This window comes from Vespula vulgaris, chromosome 10, assembly GCF_905475345.1.
Source record: "Vespula vulgaris chromosome 10, iyVesVulg1.1, whole genome shotgun sequence".
NCBI lineage: Eukaryota > Metazoa > Arthropoda > Insecta > Hymenoptera > Vespidae > Vespula > Vespula vulgaris.
The window spans coordinates 1032407-1052500 of record NC_066595.1 but is presented as its reverse complement, the minus strand read 5'-3'; the positions used below and the strand labels follow the sequence as shown (position 1 = coordinate 1052500).

At 41.1% G+C, this 20094-nt stretch overlaps 1 protein-coding gene across 2 annotated transcripts; it reads left to right on the top strand.

Moving 5' to 3' along the window:
- Positions 1 to 4088: 4088 nt before the first annotated feature.
- On the top strand, positions 4089 to 19723 carry LOC127066686 (homeobox protein unc-42). Of its 2 annotated transcripts, none has more exons than XM_051000705.1 (7): positions 4089 to 4370; positions 5219 to 6180; positions 9482 to 9609; positions 9874 to 9981; positions 15781 to 15963; positions 16477 to 16576; positions 17494 to 19723. In XM_051000705.1, the coding sequence occupies exons 2-7, from the start codon at positions 5961 to 5963 to the stop codon at positions 17598 to 17600; spliced, it is 846 nt and encodes a 281-aa protein (XP_050856662.1). In that variant the 5' UTR covers positions 4089 to 4370; positions 5219 to 5960; the 3' UTR covers positions 17601 to 19723. The 2 variants fall into 2 exon arrangements, with proteins under 2 accessions (XP_050856662.1, XP_050856663.1); XM_051000706.1 differs by lacking the exon at positions 4089 to 4370 and adding an exon at positions 4399 to 4563.
- Positions 19724 to 20094: the final 371 nt, after the last annotated feature.

Genomic DNA, 20094 nt, shown 5'->3' with positions numbered 1-20094 from the left:
AAAATTGACTCTCTGCAATATAATGTTCTTCAATGCCGAATTAAAACGATAATTGATCCGATGACATTGATATTATTTTGATAAGGATCGCGGATAAAGAAGATAGATAAATCGTAGATAAAGCAAAAGTATCAAAACTTTAGGTAGGTGAACCAGAGATAGTACTACAGCCTGTTTGCTGTGTATATATTCTCCCCTGAGTACACCCTCTCTTGTATACTCCGAGGACTCGTTTCTCTAGTATATAATCTTACACTCGCTATGTTATACCAGCGGCCTCTGTTTGCATCACAGTTATTATGTACTACGAAAACGATATAGAGCGATCTTAATTGTGTAATACTGGAAGCAAGAACGAGATAGGATAAGGAGAGGATCTAATTAAAAATAATAATAATAGTAACAAAAAAAGGAGGTGGTAATAACACCTTTAAAAGGATTTTTTAACTCACGCCAATGTTAGAAACAAAAAAAAGGAAAGAAGAGAAAAGAGAAAAGAAAAAAGAAGGAAGAGATAAAGCCCGCACCACATAAAATATTTTCATAGTTATACATAATATTAAATCGGTCATCGAATTTCATAATCGTTAAGCACTCAACTTATCGTCTTTCTCTCTCGCTAGTTAGTCGCGCCTCGTTTCAAAGAGAACATTAGATCCGACGTAGGATCCTGCGTTAATTGCTCGTTCTAATTCGATTCCGTCGAGATTTATAAGGTAGTTTACCTTGTCAGAATTTAGAGATTGAAAATAAGTTGTACGATCCGGGACACGGATCTGCTATGGGCACGAGTACGCACTGGAGCTGTAAATGATTTAAAAAAAGAAAAAAAAAAGAGGAGGGGAAAAAACCAATAAACAGTGAGAAAAATAAAAGAAGAAGAGCGAAAACTCCGAAAAGTTCGATAAAGTGTAACAAAATATCGAACTAAAAATCCTAAAATCTTTTGTTCGTTCGTTCGTTCGTTCATTCGTTCGCAACCCTCTTGGGTCAGTTTACAAATGCGCTCTGGGCAACTTCGGATCGTTGCGCTGCGCTATCGTACGGAAGTCGGAGGATGGGCACGTGCTTGCCAATTTGTTCGCCGCACGTGCCACCAATAAAACCACATCAAAATATTGTACATAATTTGAATAGGCCAATTATTTGCCCTCGCACCGGGTAACGCCCATACTTCGAGAGGATGAGTCTATCGAATCGGTCATCGCTTTAATTTATCCGTATTGTGTTTTGCGCGAACCATTTTCAAAGTTATTTTCGGTTCTGTACATCCACTTTTAAAGGGACGAATGAATCAAACGTTATATCAAATTTTTACGATCGACAGGTCTCGAAAGTTCCTTTTGAAATATGTTATATAAACTACACCATAGGTATTTTTTATCAACGTCGTATTTTCAACACGAATTATGAAGATTTTGAATTCCCCAAGCGAAAAGTTTCGATGACTTTGATCGTTATCACGCTTTCCCGATCTCATCGGTGATTCGCAAGGAAGACGTAGTAGCTCGGCGCGTAGATCAAAGACAAAAATTTGCCGATGCTCCTCGTTCGAACCAGAGGGATCTAGTCCGATCACGAAGGGTCACCATATCGGTTGGGCGTGGTCGAAATCTGTCACACTTGCCGACAATAAATTGTTCCTTCACGAATTCACCCTCGAATTCTATACCTTTTTCAGAGAAATTTTCTCGTATTTGTGAAATTACGATCGTCGAACAAGCTCGTTTTGTTGCAATTTTTCTTTCTCTTTTTTTTTTTATATTATAATATTGAATAAAATTATTAACAATTAAAAACACGCGAGATCGATAAATACCTACTAAAATTTGTCAACGCGTTGTTGATTGTAATCTGATCAAAGGCGTATCTCTATACGTCCGTGTACACTCATATGCACATCTGCAGGATGAAGAAATTAGTGGGCGGATTTCACATCTGGACAGGCCGAAATGCCACACTTTGACTATCGGATCAACATGATATTTTTGTAGTATGAACGTATCAACGGTTGAGAAAACAACAAAGATATAATTAATCGTGTGAGATTTAGATAAAAAAGAAAGAAAGAAAGAGAAAAAAAAAAGGAAAATTTTCTCCGACTTCTCGACGACTCGAAATTTGACAAGATGGAAACGGATCGTCGTCGACTCGATTGATAAAAAAAAAAAGAAGAAGAAAAAGAAAAAAAGAAAGAAAAAAAAATCGACGAAAGAAGATAGCAATCTAGATTGCCCTTAGAAAATTCAACAACCTGCATATGGTCCATGTAGATATTGGGGATACAGGGTACCTATAGTTAGTGTATAAAATCTAATCTAATACTTAGGATCTACCCTTTATAAATTAGATCGATCGAGCGGCGAGCGAGTCGTGTACAAATAGCGGTTTGACGTTACATGGAAATCCACGTGGAATTGAAGAGCGGCGCCAACGCGATCTCGATCGTGTATGTACTCGTACGATGTGTAGCTATATACATTGTGATATCGAGTTATCTAAGCATCGATCATTTTCTTCCTTTACCCCTTCGGACAGAACCGAATCTACAGTACTTTTATCGAGTGAGAGAGTCCTTCTGGATTTCTTCCCTTTTACGATAGATACCTACTACGATTATTAGGTCGCGATACTCGACGCGACGAACTTTCTCGAAAGTTTAGTCTCTCGGGTAAAACGAGGCGAGTTTAAACCGTATCGCGCGAGAGAGATTCTACCTAGAAATTTATTTAAGAAAATAACAACTTTTACATTCCCGTAGTGATATTTCGAATGTAACAAAGCCGTGACTAGTGATAAAAAAAAGACAAAGAGAAAAAAGAGGGAAAAAAAAGGAAAAAAAAAAAGAAGAAGAGAATCAATTATGATCACCATGGGAAACTGTCCAAGATGGGCGTAACCGAGACAACAATAAACGAAAGCCTAAATAAAAAAAGACTTTTGGTCGTGAATTGGCCCGCTTTTAACACCGAGAGAGCGAGAGCGTACGCGCTTTTTGCGTTCACCACCGTCGAAATTATAGGCTGCGACTATGGAAGGAGACGCGTGCCAGGGGCGTTCTATTTTCGAGAGATTGACATAGTCGGAATAATCGTTGAAAACCTTGGAGCGTTTGTCGATCCGTGACAAAAGCGACGATAAAGGTTTATCGAGGACGCCTATTCGAAACGTCATAATCTCGTCGGCCTCTCGCGTCATATTTATTATTCAAGACTTTTGATTGAATTTTGCAATGAGTTTCGCGATAACGAATACTGATGGAAGTCCTTGATAAAACAATACGAGAATGGAATTTTATTCGATATTAATTGAAGAAGAAACGAAGCGATTTCGGGGTGAACGAAGTAGTAACGGTTCAATCGAAAGAACGCCATTAGTTTCGAAAGAAAAATAAATAAGCAGGGTCGTTGGTATAGGTAGAAAATAGTGGTACACGGATTATCTGCAGGCGCAGGTGGGTCAGACTTGGGTGTACGTTACAATCAAATCCCGAAAAAGGGGAAAAGAATTAAAAAAGCTATCTGCAGCAGGATACTAAAAAAGAAAATAGAAAAACGTAGTTCGGTAGAGAAGAGGAGAAAAGGGGGAAAGAGGGTGGAACGAGATGGGAGGGTCGAAAGAGAAAGAGAGTTCCAAGTGGGAAAGACGGGGAGGAGAAGGGTGACGACAACGACGACAACGACGACGACGACGACGACGTCGGCAACAACGACGACGACGACGACGACGACGACGACGACGACGACGACGACGACGACGAGAAGGACGACGACGACGACGACGACGAGGACGACGACGATGAAAGCGCGAACGAGGATGAGGTTGACGGTGGTAGTGGTGGTGATAGCAGCGAAGATAGTAGTGGTGGCGATGACGATGGTGGTGGTAGAAAAGCACGGACGTCCCTTTACTCTCTCCTCCGAGGCACGTCCCAGCATCATCCACGGTGCGATCGGTGTTTGTGAGGATGCTACGCGTCGGCGCGAATGTGTGCGCCCTGTAAACGCGTGGAAAAGGCTCGTGGATAGGAGTAGGGTGGGAAGAAAATCGCTCGCAGGCTATTTTCCGGTGGAATTTTTATTGGTGGGTCCGCCATTTTGGCGGGGGAGTGGGGGTAGGGTGAGGAGGCAAAGAGAAACGGCGATTGGCCGTTGCCGGAGCAACGCATCCCCCTCGCGTCCAATCGTGCTCTGGAGAATCTCGTGGCTGGCAACTCGCGAAGGGGGTGGAAGAGCCGGCCGGTGGAAGAGAGAGTACGACGCCTCGTCGAGTACGAGGGTGTTCGCGAGGGTGCTCTCGCTGCTGCTACTATACTAGGCTACCACTACTACCACTACTACCGTTACCACTATCGCACTAAGCGTATCCTGGTACGCTAGCTACATAGGCCGCTAGCTACGGTGGTACACCGATACTACTCTCCTCCACGCCTCTCCTCGTCTGCTCCTCCTCGCTGCTCCCCGCGCGGACTCACCGGGATAACTGCATTTCGCGGACAGAATCCCACAAGAACTCACGGCGAGCGGTCGCCCCTCTGCGCCACGGCCGACACTCTTCGTCGTCGTATCGTATCCCATCGGTTTTCGACTTTTCCCTTCCGCGTAAACGTTCCCGTCCGACGCACGACGTTCCCGATAAGAATATATACGAAAGCAAAGGAAAAGAAGTCAAGTCCGCTCGTCACGCGTCACCCTTCGCTACGTCCTTTCCGTCCGCAACCTTCTCGACACATCGTACCTATAAGTCGTTAAGGTCCTCCACGAGAACCGACTTCTTTCAAACTCGTGCTAATTCTTCTCAAACATTCGGTCAAAGATTATTTTAATTTTCAAGGCCGCCAACCAGCACCACGACCCCTTCCTTCTCCTCCTCGACCTCCACCGCTTCTCTCCTCCGTCCCAATCTCTTCCGCTCGTTCGCCCTCCTAATTGGATCCAAGAGATAATAAGATTTGAATTTCGAATCGGGGTCATATCGCGATAAACCGACCGCGTTTCCCGTAGACGTTGAGATCCAACGTTCTCTCTCTCTCTCTCTTCTTCTTCTTCTTCTTCTTCTTCTTCTTCTTCCTCTTCTTCTTTTTCTTCTTCTTCTTCTTCTCCTCCTTCTCCTCCTCCTCCTCCTCCTCCTCCTCTTTCTCCTTCTCCTCCTACTTCTCCTCCTTTTTCAATATCAACTTGAAATACAAATAAGAAATGAAAACAACTTTTTCCTCCAGTCATTCGTAAACTCGTCGGTCTATACGTGTACGCCGTCGTATCGAAGTTACCAAAACGTTGCGAGGTCATAAGACGATCATACACGGAACTCGAACGACGCCAACGACGTTTTATATCACATCAAGAATAGAAAAGCAAGGAGTTACAGTGATAATAAGCGACAGTGAAATAAGGAGGGAACGCGAGAGCAACGTCCGAAAGGTGGTATTGTGTTAGAGTACGGGAAATAGGGGAAAGCCTTTCATCGTCTGGAGTGCCAAATGCCGAAGAGGAAATAATCGAAAGGAGGAGTTATTAAAAACGCAAAGGAGAAGAAAGAAGGTTCAAGTTCCTAATAGTAGCCCGTATATCGAGGAATAACAATATTAACAAAAATCGGACTACTGGTTCGCGCGCCCAAAAAAGACAAAGGCATGCAGTGGTAGATAGGGAAGGGGTGTCAGGTGGTGATAATCGTTGCAAGAGCTCTCGAAGGAGCTCGGTAAGGTCGTCCCCGGCATCACCCTGGCTAACGACCTGTCCGGAGGTAGCGGTGGTCCCGGTGCGGCCGGCGTCGGCACCGTCGGTGGGACCGTCGGTGGGACATCCGTCGGCGGCGGCGCCGGCGGCACTGCCGGCGGTGGTGGCGGTTCGTCGCTACCGACGACCGCCCTTAGCCTCGATCATCAGCAATTCAATATATTCCCGGCTATATTTAGCCGGCAATTAAACTTTTCTGCCAACTGCGGTCAGAACAAGCTGATGGACGAGCTAAGGCCGAATCTCGGCCTCCTCGGAGTTGGTCTAGTCGAGAACGACAGCTTCCATTTGAATCACAATCAAGAAAAGAGGAAGTGTAGCAGCGCGAGCTCGAACGAACAGGACTTTGGGCTCTACGGGGTGCATCAGGGCCTCGAAGCTAGTCCGCCGACGCCTGCGGCTACACCGGGAAGAAGCAGCGTGGGGGCCACTACTACCGTCGGTACGTATTCCCATTGATTAATATTCGATAGTAACTTTTGACGAAATAAGGGATACGATAATAATGTAATCTGTAAAAAGTGCATTTAACGAAGTATCGATTCGATGGGCTGATAAACGACAGGGCTGATAATGACGAGCAAACGAAAACCCCTTTTCGATGCATACCAAAAAAAGAAAAAAAAAAGAGAGAAGAAAATGAGAAATACAAAAATGACTTTTTCCTTCGCGAGAAAAGTGTACATCGCTTGGTCATCGAGATAGACGAATTTTCCGCTTGTTGAGCTTCAAAGAGTGCAGGCGTGCCGCACGGTGGCGAGACGCGTACGAACGAAAAGTATCGACAATGAGGGACACCCGGGTAGACATATGGTACTACCTGTTCTATGGGCTATTATTATGCGCTCATGGGGCTTAAGAGAGCTTAGCACTAGGGGTTCGCTAATGGGGTAGGCTCGAAACATCGGACGTTGAGCGGACGCGTGTCGAGTCTTGTCATCCACGTCTCCTCGAAAGGGCTCCACGAGTACGATCTCCTCTATCCCTTTGCTCCCATCCGTTGTCCTCTTCTCTCGCTTCAACGCGAACTCGATCGCTCGACTTTTCATACCTACACGATTGTTTCCACGATCTATTTCTATACGGTATTTTATTTATCCTTTATTTTTTAACACGTTCTTGTTTACTTTAATTTCTGTTCTCTTTCTATTTTTTCTTTCTTTTTTATATTTAAAACAAGTGCTTTTAAGAGATAGGAAGGAAAATTAATTTCATCAAGTTGCTAGCATTTTCGGAGACGTTGAATCGTTCGATAACTTTGTTAATTTGAACTATAAAGTTATAATCAAAATATTCGGAACATCGTCGACTTTCTAGTCATTTCTGCGCAAAGGATTTATTCGAGGATTTTTAAAAAGATAATCTTAATCCCTTGGCAGATGCCGACGGGCAGCTGAAAGACGCGTATACATAGGAAACCAGATAACTATTTGTCGGTCGGTTAACGGCGTAGGATACACGTGTCCTCTTCGTTAAAATCGCCGCTAATTATTACTACGATCGCACAAGCCTAAGCTATGGAAATCCTCGAAGGCAGATGTCCTTTTAAACGGCCAAGAATTGTTACCTTCGTCCTTTCATCGACAAACTTCTTCTGACGTTCCCAGCATTATCGAGTATCAATTTAGAACAAAAAAAAAAAAAAAATAAAGAAACCGTCTCGCTTTTCATTTCGTTAAAACAAACAAAAATCTATTAAAAATATCGAATCGAATTTGCTCCTTTAAGATTCTCCGTTCGAACAATTTGTTAATTTCTTCGTTCTCACGATATCAATGAAAAGATTTTAAAAAGTCGCAAAAATCTATCTCTTTTCCGATCTAATAGAATACAAATTTCATTTTGCAACCGACGAGAAAATCAGACGTTATGTTAGAATGAACGTTAGACCAGAACACACGTTTGAGTTTCACGATCGACTTCTTTATCGGAGAGAGAAAAAAAAAGCTTTGCTTGTTAATTAATGGGTCAGGAGTGTATCGTTGGCAAGAACGAACGATATCTAGAGTCGAGGAAGGGCCGATAGAAAAGTCGGCCGACGGGAGCCCTTTGTGTTCTTTGATGAACTTGACCGAGTTTCCATGCTCACCAGGTAACGAGGGAAGGTATGTAAAGTGGACAGCATTCATCTTTGAACATTGAATCAGCATGTAACATGATTAGGTCATTAACGCCCTAATCAAGTTAGCATAGTGCGAGGGACTTCGCTCGCCACGGTTACACCAGCCGCACGTCCGTCGTTCGTTCATAAAGCCAGGACCATGAAATAACTAAGACGGTCATGGACTCTGTTCTAGATCGGAATCTAGATTTCGACTTTGCAACTTTGCTACCAAATCCGAAATGATACTTAGAATTAAGCGAACACAAGGGAAGATACTCTCGTCGTCGTCGTCGTTGTCGTCGATGAGTATTTTTCTTTCGGACGTTCTATTTTTCTTTTTTTTTCTCTTTCTTTCTTTCTCTTTTTTTTTTTTTTTTTTTTTAAACAAAATTGATTCTCTTTTATTCAGCCTCGATACGTCGCACTGCTCAAAGGAAATAAAATACTTTTGATTAATTTCTAAGTATCATTCGTTTCGTTTCGCTTCAAGTTTTAAATAAAGAAGAAAGAAAAAAAAAAGAGAGAGAGAAGAAGAAAAGATAAAAAGAATTGTACGTCTTTTTTATTTTATAATCGTCCCGAAAGGAATATACGTTCAACGAAGTAAAAGAGTTTTGTGACTTTAGATTAACGCGTTGTAAAAAGTACGTATGAAAAATTTAATATTGAAATGGGATATACCAAAAATGTATGATATCATAATTTACACTCTTCCGCACGTTGGTAGTACGTTTAGTATTATTTTACTCGCAAAAATCCTTTTACACACCGTAACAAAACTCTAACTGTGTATATATACATGTTATATAGCTACACACGTGCATTACACGTTAACCATTTCGCCTGGGTAGATTTTGAAGATAGCAATTTTATTTTGATGTCTCCCATGAAAATAAGCTTATCGAGTTATTTTATTGTAAATGCGGAGTGCGCAACATCAAACAACTCCATATTCATATCTCAAAATTGAAGTTCGGTAATTTAGATTACATTACCGCTATAACTTCGCCTATCCGCTGTCAAATTTTCAAAATGAAAATGAATGCGGCATATTTGCACGCCATGCACCGAACGTATACGTCGACGCTCGTTCCGATAAATATTATATATATATATATGTGTGTGTGTGTGTGTATATATATGTATAATATACATTATACGAAAACATCATTTTGAAGTAACTTTCAAAGGACGTCTACATTATGCAGCTTTAAACGTATTACTTATGCTCGATCATTCGTCGATGCGAATAATATCCTTATTTTACAACATTTTCATTACGAACGCGAAGGAGGTTGAACTATATATATATATATATAAAAAAAATCTTTATTATTTACAGTAATTATCTATTTTGTAATAATCCCTTCTTTCGAACTTTTGAACGTCAATTAAGTTTTGCATTAATTTTAATACCATGTAAACATAGTATATGAACCTAACAATGAAGCTCATTGATTTTTCGAAACACTCATTAAAAGAGTATAATGCATTACTTATGATGAAAATAAATGGATTTACATGCATATATCAGGACATTTACAAACTTTATTTAACAACCGCTATTTTACCACGCGTCGAATTCATTATCCTTGCCATTTATCCAAAAATATCCTAATCTCGTTTTTCTCCGTTTCAGGAGCCGAAGGAGCTTTTAAAAAATTAAAACCAGACCCTTGCGCCTCTAGCCCTCACATTGGCCACACACCCACCACCGCGAGTTGTCCTACACCGGCTCGGCGTCGGCACAGGACTACCTTCACGCAGGTACGTCAAACTCAAAATTCTTCTCGATTTGTTAACGTCGACGATCGTTTTCGGGAATTTCCTCCCTTCCGAATGAAAAATAAAAAAATAAAAAAAAATAAAATAAAATAAAATAAAATAAAAAATAAAAAGAGAGAGAAGAGAGAAAGAAAGAAAGAGAACAAAATTCGACAGCTCAATTCAAAAGCTTTCCGCGGTCGATGTCCAAATTTCCTCTCAACCAACACGGATCAATCTTTACTATAGCCTCCGATTGTTTCGCAGGAGCAGCTGGCAGAATTGGAATCGGCGTTCGCAAAATCTCATTATCCTGACATATACTGCAGAGAGGAATTGGCGAGGACCACCAAATTGAACGAGGCTAGAATTCAGGTAAGTCTATTGTGCTCTCGCTAATTAAGAGAAAAAGAAATGAAGGGAACAAAAAAAACAAACAAACAAACAAAAAAGAAACTACGTTGAAATCTTTCAATTTTTTACGATAAGCTCGTTACGTGAATAATCCAAAATCGAGAAAAAAAAGAAGAAAGAGAAAAAAAGAAAATGTCATAGATCGTAGAATCGTAAAAAGCTCGATCGAAAAATATTTCACAATGCTACAGTAACAATGGAGAAGTTTATAAAAATGAAAGATGGAGTCCACGTAGCTATCGTTTCGAGGATGACTCACTGGGTAATCGAATCAAAGACACATGCGGGGTAACAAAATGAAGTTACGAGCGCAAATGTCGATCCAAGACACCCCACGTTCTTCCAGGGATTGATCGATCGGCAGGATCAGAAGTATTTTACATAGGGACCCTCGTGTCTCTCGGTCGACCATTACAAAACGTACTTTTCTTCGCGATAGTATCATCCTTTGTTCGCGAAGCTATTAATCCTTTATACATAGATATTCGAGAAAAAGCAATTTCAGTAAAGACGAAACCGAAACGCGAACAGAAATAATTTTGAATAGGTACATGGAAATAATTGTAGAGACGAAGTAGCTGGTAAACGAATACCTGAACCATCGCGGTCACCGTCGGTGGTTTAGGTTTTTGCCGGCATTAGAAATATCCTCGAGATGAGAGAAAAGAGAGAGAGAGAGAGAGAGAGACAGAGAGAAAGAGAGAGAGTAAAAGACGAGAGTCTCACGGGTAGAAAGTCATTCGACTGTCGCAGCAAACCAACGGCACGCAGTAGTACCAACCAGCGAAGCACCAAGCGGTAGAGCTCCGAGCGGTACATATTAAAACAGTCCGCCGGTGCGTTTCGCTCTTTTGATATATAATGCAAGGGAGTGTTGTTTCAGTTAAAAGCCCGGGAACCACTGCGACTTAACTCTGTTAAACTGCGATGCCAAGTAAAACGCGGTTTGCTTTTAGTCGCCCGGTTATAATCCATGCACAAAGTGTCCGAACCCAAGCGGCTTCACCGTCCGTACAAGACTTCGAACCTGTTGGTTTCAACCTCAAACACGAGCAATCCTCTTATTTTTTCAAATGTTACTTTGCTATCACTCGGGAGATTCCTTCTCATTTTCTCACACGATCGTGAAGACCGATTATTTCGATAATTTCACCCTATTCGACAACTTAAAGAAATTCAATTTCGAACCAAGAGACCAAGAGAGAGTCCAAGTTTGTGATGCTATATCGGCCAAGAGGTCGTAACAGTAGAGAAGAGAGAGAGAGAGAGAGGGAGAGAGAAGACTAGATCTCGGTAGATCATTCGCAGTAGTTACAGCCGAGTTTGTGATCAGCCACGAGTACTATGTAGTTCTCAAGGAAAGTGCTTCGCAGTAGTGTAGCTAGTAGGGCCGATGAACCACGTGGACTGATTACCGTCGGCCCAAGTAGTATAGGTCGGTGCTAAGTCGAGCGAAGTATTAGACACGATGAAACTTTCCTCGCTTTCCAAAATCTACTATAAATTACAACTAGGAAGATTTCTAATATGTTTTATAAACGTTTTATAAACGTTCTATAAACGAAGACAAAAAATATTTATACGTAGATATTTTTTTAATTGGTCCTTCGTTTTCTCTCTCTCTCTCTCTCTCTCTCTCTCTTTCTCTACTACATTACCAGGCATACTCGATAAACGAGAAAGAAGAGAGTAGGAAGTTGAAGCGTAACGGAGAAAGGAATGCTTAAAAATGTTGCCACGATAGTTACGGCATCCTGTTTCTACAAAGATGGCGATACGCGGGGGTGCAGTGGCAGGGGGATGAGAGAGAGAGAGAGAGAGAGAACGAGGGTGACAAAGTTGAGATGAGTTGGAGGTGGGGTTTGGGTGACGCTGTACCGGAGGCTGCCATTATATCTGAGCCGCCATTTTAAATTGAATTTTCTCCACCCTAGATAGATCTGAAACGTCTCGGCCTTGCGGGGTTCTTCCTTCCACTGCGCGACGACGACGAGACGAAGAGCCCGAGAGAGCGAAAGATAGACAGAGAGAGAGAGAGAGAGAGAGAGAGAGAGAGAGAGAGAGAGAGGGAGAGAGAGAGAGAGAGAAAGAAACGATAGGAGGGTTCGGGGCCCCTTTTTCTTCGCGACGCTACCTTCGCCTCTCATTTTTTTTCTTTTTCCCTTTTTCTCCCTTTTTCCTTTTTTTTCTCCTTTTTCTTTTATCCCCAGCCCCTTTTTTCGCGTCGGATAATCTCCAACACTTCTCTATCGACGATTCTGCATCGCTCCGGGCGTTACACGATAAAACTTGTCCCTTCGTTTTTTCACGTCGTAGGACGTAAAATGTAGAAAAAGTTAGAATTAGTAATTGGAGAGTATTCGAATACTATATTCGTAGTCTACTGTGTGATAACGCGAATTAAGATATTCACGGCCTACTTTCGTAGGACGTCTTTTGATTCCTTAATAAAAAATTAAAAGGACAAAGGAGCGGTTGCCAGAAATCTATGGGGAAAGAAAAGGAAGTTAATAAATTGGTAGTACTTGGGTCTGGAACGACCAAAGAGAGAAAACGGGTAGTGTTTCTTCGTTAAAGAGCCAGTAAGAGGATATATGAAATGTGCCAGAAGGATAATGTAAAAAGGGATAGTGCCACGGAGTAAGAGAATAATTCTCGAATCAAGGCACGAGAAATCCTATTATGCCGCGGAGAAGAAAAAGAAAGGAGAAGCCGAGATATTGAGTTAGCCGAGTTTTCATTTCACCTTTTTACTTCGATTCGACTTCCGATCGAAGCCTACCCACACAGTGCGTTCTCCCGAGAAAATCTTCCGGCTTCCCATCTGGCAGGAAATAAGGAAAATCAGGTGGAGCAAGGAAAAAAAAAGAAAGAAAAATAAAAAAAAGAAAAATATAAAAAGAATGAGAAAGAAGAGAAAAAAAAATAAAAAGGAAAGGTACAAATCGTCGACGCACATCCCTAATTCAGTTTTCCACGATATTTTCGTTATGGGGGGGAGGGATAATGGACGAATGGACCGGGGATCGATATAGTCTATGGTGTAATCTAATATTAGAAAAATTCCATTCCTTTATTAGAGATATCTTCTTCCAAATATAACAAGCAAATAATTATATTCAATTACATTTTCCACTTGTCAAGGAGAACAAAGAAGAAAAAAAAGAAGAAGAACGAAGTAGAGAGTGGGCCAAAAGTTCGATATCAATTAACCTCTCTCGAGACATTTGTAATCTTGCATCTAGATTCTGCGATTTCAAGAAATATTCTTGTTGTTTTGCGATCTAAGAAAAGAACAATCAGTCTAAAAAGTCTCGAGAAAGAGTAATCGATTTTTAAAATCACGTAAGAACTTTTGATCCATCTGGGAACTATTGCTCTCGCCATATATTCGTCTTCGTTCATGAATCCATTGAAATCGAACGGAATTCATCGGGTGTTCGTATTGGAGGGAGAAGGAGGAGGAGGAGGAGGAGGAGGGAAGAAAGAAAGAAAAAGAAAAAGCATCCTACTTTTCCCAAGACACTTAAAAGTTCTTAGTAGAAAGTCGCTATCAGAGTTCATGGTAGGTATTCTCTTAAGCGCGTGAAAGGATAGTTTTCTTCTAGTTGGGGTCCTCAAAGTAGCAGACATTTTGAGCTCTTCTCTCTCTTTCTCTCTCTCTCTCTCTCGCTCTCTCTCTTCTTTACTCGTCCTCCTCACTTCATCGACCTATCCATCTCTCCGTAGCTCCTTATTTCTGACTCTCCCTCTTCACCCTTCATCCTCGGTCCCTTTCTCTCGCTTCTTCCTTACCACCCTATCTTTCTCTAGGGCAGAAACGCTGGAGGGAGAGAAAGGGAGAACCGGAGAGCACGGTTATTGAATTACGAACTCTTAGCTTTCCAGTTCTTGCAGGGTGCGCGCCTTAAGGGACGCGCGCAAGTATGTTCTCAAAAAGCTCTTCGGTAGAAGAGCAGCAAATAAAAGGAGTCGACCTTTTACCGGCTCTCTCCGTAAAACCTATCTACCTACGTCTATCTACGTAAATGCATACGATATATATATATATGTATATATATATATATATATATATATATACACGTACATATGCACGTGTGTGTGTATACATATACTGTATATATACGTACACAGATACACGTATAAATCTATAGAGAGGAAATACGCAACGCAACGAAACCGGGCTTCAGAGAGACAACTATTTCTAACGAACGGAAAAGAATTCGTAAAATCGAAACTAAAATTCACTCGAAGATTGCTCCTTTCTAATTTTTAAAGTAGGGTACTAAAAGTAAATTATATATCAAAAAAAAAAAAAAAGAAAGAAATAAAAATGATTTAAAGATCACTGATTCGCATATCGTGTCAAATAACATTAAAGTTATGTCCTGACTATCGATAGTTGAACAAATTCAAATACCCGAGCTTAATCGAGTCGTTGAAGTTCCGCGCGAGAGTTGCCATGCTCAGTTTCGATTCGGATTAAGTTTTATTCGTCATACGTGGGGCAAGTTAGCTCGTAACCATTTTCGATGACATTCTCAAATATATATTAAGATTACGCGTACGTAAAGGAACGTTCCGTAAAAAAAAAAAAAAGAAAAAAAAAGAAAAAGAAAAAAGAGGAAAAAAGAGAAAAAAAAGAAAAAAAAAGAAAGAAAAAATGGAAAGAGAGAAAACACACGGTAAAAATAATAAAAACGCAGTGAATAATGTACTAAGAATATTTGATGAAAAGTAGGTACTTCGAGTTCATCCTTCAAAAAGACATCTTCTTATTCTCCTTACTATCTTTTATTTGTGTATCCTTTGAATCGAGGATAAAAAGACAAGACAGGATATTTCTTGAAAAGACGAACTTAGCTTTGGTAAAAGCGTCGGCGATAATTCGCGAGTCGTTCTCTCGGAGCGCCATGCTTTCACACGAAGCGCAACTCCGTTCGAAGGGCTCGCGCGAGCTTGCGAGAAATGTCGATAAAACGTGGTGGCCAATGAGAGGGCGCGGAGTGACGTCACGACCGTGGGATCGGCCAATCGCGTGGCACCGCTGACGTCAACACGAGGGTGGAAACAACCGAACAGCGGAACGAAGCCGCAGGCTTTTCTCTTTCTGGGGAGCAAAGAGGGATGAGGAGGGGAGGGGAGGCGAAAGTAGAGAAGGAGGGAGAGAGAGAGAGAGAGAGAAAGAGAGAGAGAGAGTGAGAGAGAGAGTGAGAAAGAGAGAGAAGGGAGGGGAATAGGACGACGATGGTGTATCTCGTTGGAAAGAGAGTTTCACGGTAGGCAATGGCGAAGGGTGTAGAAAAGAGGTGGTGTTGATGCTGCTGGTGGTGGTGGTGGTGGTAGTGGTGGTGGTGGTGGTGGTGGTAGAGCCGTTGGAAGGGAGGATAGGATAGGATAGTAGTAGGAGAGATTCGCCAGTGGCGGCTCGGGCAACCCCCAATATGGGTTTACTAATCCCACGAAACAATGGAAATTGCCCGATGCAAAATGGCGATAGGTAAACCACTCTCTGTCTTTCTCTTTCTCTTTCTCTTTCTCTCTCTCTCTCTCATTCTTTCTCTCAAGAGAAAAGATACAGAGAAAAATTGGGTGTCTTTTAATTTAAGAAATAGAAAAGAATTAGTCGATATTTTCGTTGGCTAGTTAGAAAACCATGCAAGAGTTTCTCTCTCATTAATGATTTTGATGGATTATGAATATGATGTATCCAGGTATGTATTCGTAGGAGCACTATCGATTCGCTCGATTTTTGCGCAGGTCTGGTTCCAGAACAGAAGAGCGAAATATAGAAAGCAGGAGAAACAATTGCAAAAGGCACTTACTCCGATACCCGCGTGCCAAGGTGCCATGATGAGGAACATCTATCCTGGCGCTAGCAGAGGCTATCAACCCTATCCACATCCACACAACAGTATAAATGGAATCAATCGTTATCCTCAGGTGAATCCTTGGAATTATCCATATGATATATGTACCTATGCGTGACCCGCGTAGGTCAATCATGTTCGTATTCGTTCGTAATAAAGACTTTGGTAGAAACGATAATACCAGTCGAGACGCGATCCATCAAATCCGGTGGAGGATCGGATGGCGGATCGCGTCCGAGCGAATGAATTCGATGCGTTTCTCGTTAATGATTTTAACCGAGGTATTAAATTGGAGTGCAGCTGAGCGTACGTCCGGCGCACGGCTATCGGTCGATGTAGCTAAATTGCATTTTAACTGATTAGTTGGGTAGGACGGATTAACGAATGCCTACCGCTTTAATTGAACCAATAAATCGTCAAACGTGCGGGCAAACGTATAGAATAAAAAAGATTCCCCGTAGAAATTTCAACAAGATGGCAATAATAACGATCGATGACAATAATAAAAGTATCGATCGAAATTTACCGAATCGTTCGTTCGTTCGTTAATATCTTCGAATTTTGGAATTCTTTTCGTTCGTTTCAGATGGGCACGACGTCTTACCCTAGCATGACCCAACCCTTTTCCATGTCACATTCGGCGTCGAACATGTCGGCGGTCACCGGTATGCGACAAGACGCGATGGGTAAGTTGAAAAAAAGCAACGAATTTTACACACACATACGCACATGTCATTTTTATCTATCCGCAAGCCATTGCGCAAGAAATCTTTTTCTCAAAATATATATATCTCCGAGAATCGATAGAAAAGGTGAAAGTTTCTCGTTCGAGGATCGACTCGATCTTATCGAATGATTTCGTAAAAAGGACGGACCGGAAATGATGCGCATCAGACGAGGACGAGGAGGAGAAAAGTAGAAGGAGGACGGGGAAGGAGGGTAATCCTCTCTCTCTCTCTCTCTCTCTCTCTCTCTCTCTATCTATCTATCTATCTATCTATCTATCTATCTCTTTCTCTTTCTCTCCCTCTTTCTCTTTCGTCTCTCGATCGCTCGAAGACGTTCCTCTCTCCATTTCCGGCGCAGCGCCGTCTTACACCATTTCCGGGCCGAGATGGAATATCGCTTTTAAATCGAATCAAGACTATTCGCGAATTGCCTGCCGGATTCGAATCGTTCGACGAAAACGTAGCGACGTCTAACAGAGTAGTCGCGAGTCCAACGTCGAAGTCACCGGGCCAATATCTTTGCACCTTGTATAACGACTTAACCTCTTAATGCGACGGTAAATCGTCCCATTAGCCGTCTCTCCATGGAGCTTCTTAGAAAATCGTTAAATCGAATCCGTTCCGTATCCCTTCCACGAATACCATCGGACTTTTCACTTTTATTCAGCGAGTCGCTCGATAATTCACCATTCTTTTCCCTTAGTTCGTTCTAATCGATTTCTATCGAGGTATTTAAACCGATAGGAATATTTATCAATGAAATAATAATATCGGGTACGATCTATTACGCCATTTTCGTCTCTTATAAATTTGATAAAATATCATTTAATCTTATAATCGTTTAAACGTAAAGATTTTGTTATTCCTTTTTACAGGCATGTCAGCGGAGGACGAATGGTACAACAAGAGTATCTCGGCCCTAAGAATGAACACGGCCCATCATCCTAATCTCGCCGCACCGATGCTGCAATATCAAACATAATTGTAAACGTATACCGCTGTAAATGTTCACCGACCGAATAAACGCTAAACACGTCGTCGGACCCATCGAGAACGAGGACGAGGAGAAATGGCGACCGTCGTTGATCGTTACCGAACTCGAAATCGGAAGAGAGAGAAGTCTACTTAAAAAGGGGAGAAAGAAAGAGAGAGAGAGAGAGAGAGAAAGAGAGTTGGCTAAATTTCTTTGCAAAAGAAAAATTAACAATTTTTAAACGGATATTAAAACACGTGGGTCGCCGAATTATTTTTCTCGTTCGAACGTAGCCAACGCGTTCTTTTCTCGAAATTAATCGTCCATAAAGCTCAAAGATGCAAACCGATGAATAACTGCTAACAAATAAATATCGAGGACGAATAACTCGACACCGTGTCTCGTCACTCTACGACGCGAATGTAAGAAAAGAAAAATGATAAAAAGATGTTGAAAAGACAAAGAGAGGAAGAGAGAAATATACGATGGGAGAGAGGGAGAGACGAAGAGGGAAAGAAAAAGGAAGAAAATGAAAAAGAAATAAGATCGTCATGGTGGATCACATTTAGCGCAAATAATTTTATATACGTACACGAGTTTTCCTATTCGATTATAATGTACAGTATATAGAGCTTCGATGATTTTTCCGTTTGCGTGTTCGCTCGATCGCGTAACGTTTCGTCCGACAATGAAAGAGAAAACAAAAAAAAATAAATAAATAAATAAATAAATAAAAGAATGAAAAAAGAAAGAGAAATAAATAAACGATCGTATATTCGCTCGAATTTGTAGCTTAGAGACGAATGAGAGCGTACACGAGAAACGTGGGACGATTTAAAGAGAAAGCTGAAAAAAATGAAGACGGAGAAAGAGAGAGAGATAAATGAGAAAGAGAAAAATGAAAACAGAGAGAGAGAGAGAGAGAGAGAGAGAGAGAGAGAAAGAGAGAAAGGAGATCTTTCGTTAGTTTCTTAACAACGAGATTAAAAAAAGACAGACTTTCGGTTGAAGGGAGGAGACTCTGGGGAATTGTAAATACATGAAGAGATATAGATATTACATAGCGTAATCACAAACAGCAGAATATTCTAGCGTATGCGATTTTTCAATGTCCTTTTAAAAGAAAAAAAAAAAAAAAAAAATGTAAGCGTACCCTTAGTGAAATATTAGGCATTGATTTGTGTGCTTATGTTGACCGGGATTTTAAAGTAACCGACTATGATTGATAATGACGATGATGCTGATGGTTTTTTCAGGCGACATAGGGTCGAAGGGTTGCGGGAGTAGAGCGAATGGCGGCGAATATCGGCAGTGTCGTAAGTTCGAAATTTGAAAGGCGTCAGGCTTGGAGAGTTGTAGGGACAAAAGTGATTTAAATAAATAAATAAATAAATAAATAAATAAATAAGTAAATAAATACATAAATACATAAATAAATAAATAAATAAGAAAAAGAAGAAGAAAAAAAAAAGAAAAGGAAGAGGAAGAAAAACGATTCCGTTCCAATAGCGAACTTTACATACGAACTTGACGATTTGCAAACTTCTCCTGACGCCTTTCGTTCGTCATATTTGAAGTCTGTCCGATCAACAAACGTCTATATTGGTGTCATTTTTCAATAACTGTCTAATCGATATATCGACTCGAGGACGAAGCTGCAGATACGACTGCATTGTTTTCGTGTAGCTCCGCTGCGACCTCTCATTGATATATATCGCGCTCGCGCTGTTCCACGCGAAATGTTCCTAAAAAAAGTTTGTAACATATCACACGTATGAACGTGCACGCGTCATACATACACGGTGTGTACGTACGTACGTACGTACGTGGTGCGTGCGTGCGTGCGTGTGTGTGTGTACATCCGTACATGCGTGCGTGCGTGCGTGCGTGCGTACAAATATACAAACATACATATATACATACATATTACACACGATCTTTGAAATACAGATACACGATGCACTCGCACATAACACACATGTACACTATATCCCACGTATGTCGAGATGAAAAAAAGGTTTAAACTTAAGTGGAAATACATACACAGCGGGCGTATTATAGTTTTAAGCAAGGGTCACGTATTGTACGTATGTGTTGTACATAGCCTAAATAAAAATTACATTTAAAACTAACCTCCGGTGCATTCGTCGTTTTTCTTCTTGCTTGTTCCTGCAATTATCTGCTTGTTGCGTACGAGGTGAAACGAATCCAAAAAAGTCGTATTTCTTAACACGTAACTGTAATGAAAATACGAAACTAACCGTAAACATTTTTTAGGAATACTAAGTCTCCGAAATGTGATCAGAACTTTGTTCTTTTACTTTTCTCACTTTTAGTTAACGAATAAAAATATTAATAAACACATTAAAGACATATATATATATATTATATATATATTCATATAAGATTACACAAAAAATTTTGAATAACAATTCAACAAAAGAATTACGTCGAACGTCGTACTTTCCCTCCACATCGCTCGTTGCGCCTTCTAGCGGTCAAA

Bases quoted from the DNA above. Each gene is read 5' to 3' on its own strand.
- LOC127066686 (XM_051000705.1), top strand. From the start codon at position 5,961: ATGGACGAGCTAAGGCCGAATCTCGGCCTCCTCGGAGTTGGTCTAGTC. The intron at 6,181-9,481 runs GTACGTATTCCC...TCTCCGTTTCAG, and splicing joins GGGGGCCACTACTACCGTCG to GAGCCGAAGGAGCTTTTAAA. The intron at 9,610-9,873 runs GTACGTCAAACT...ATTGTTTCGCAG, and splicing joins ACAGGACTACCTTCACGCAG to GAGCAGCTGGCAGAATTGGA.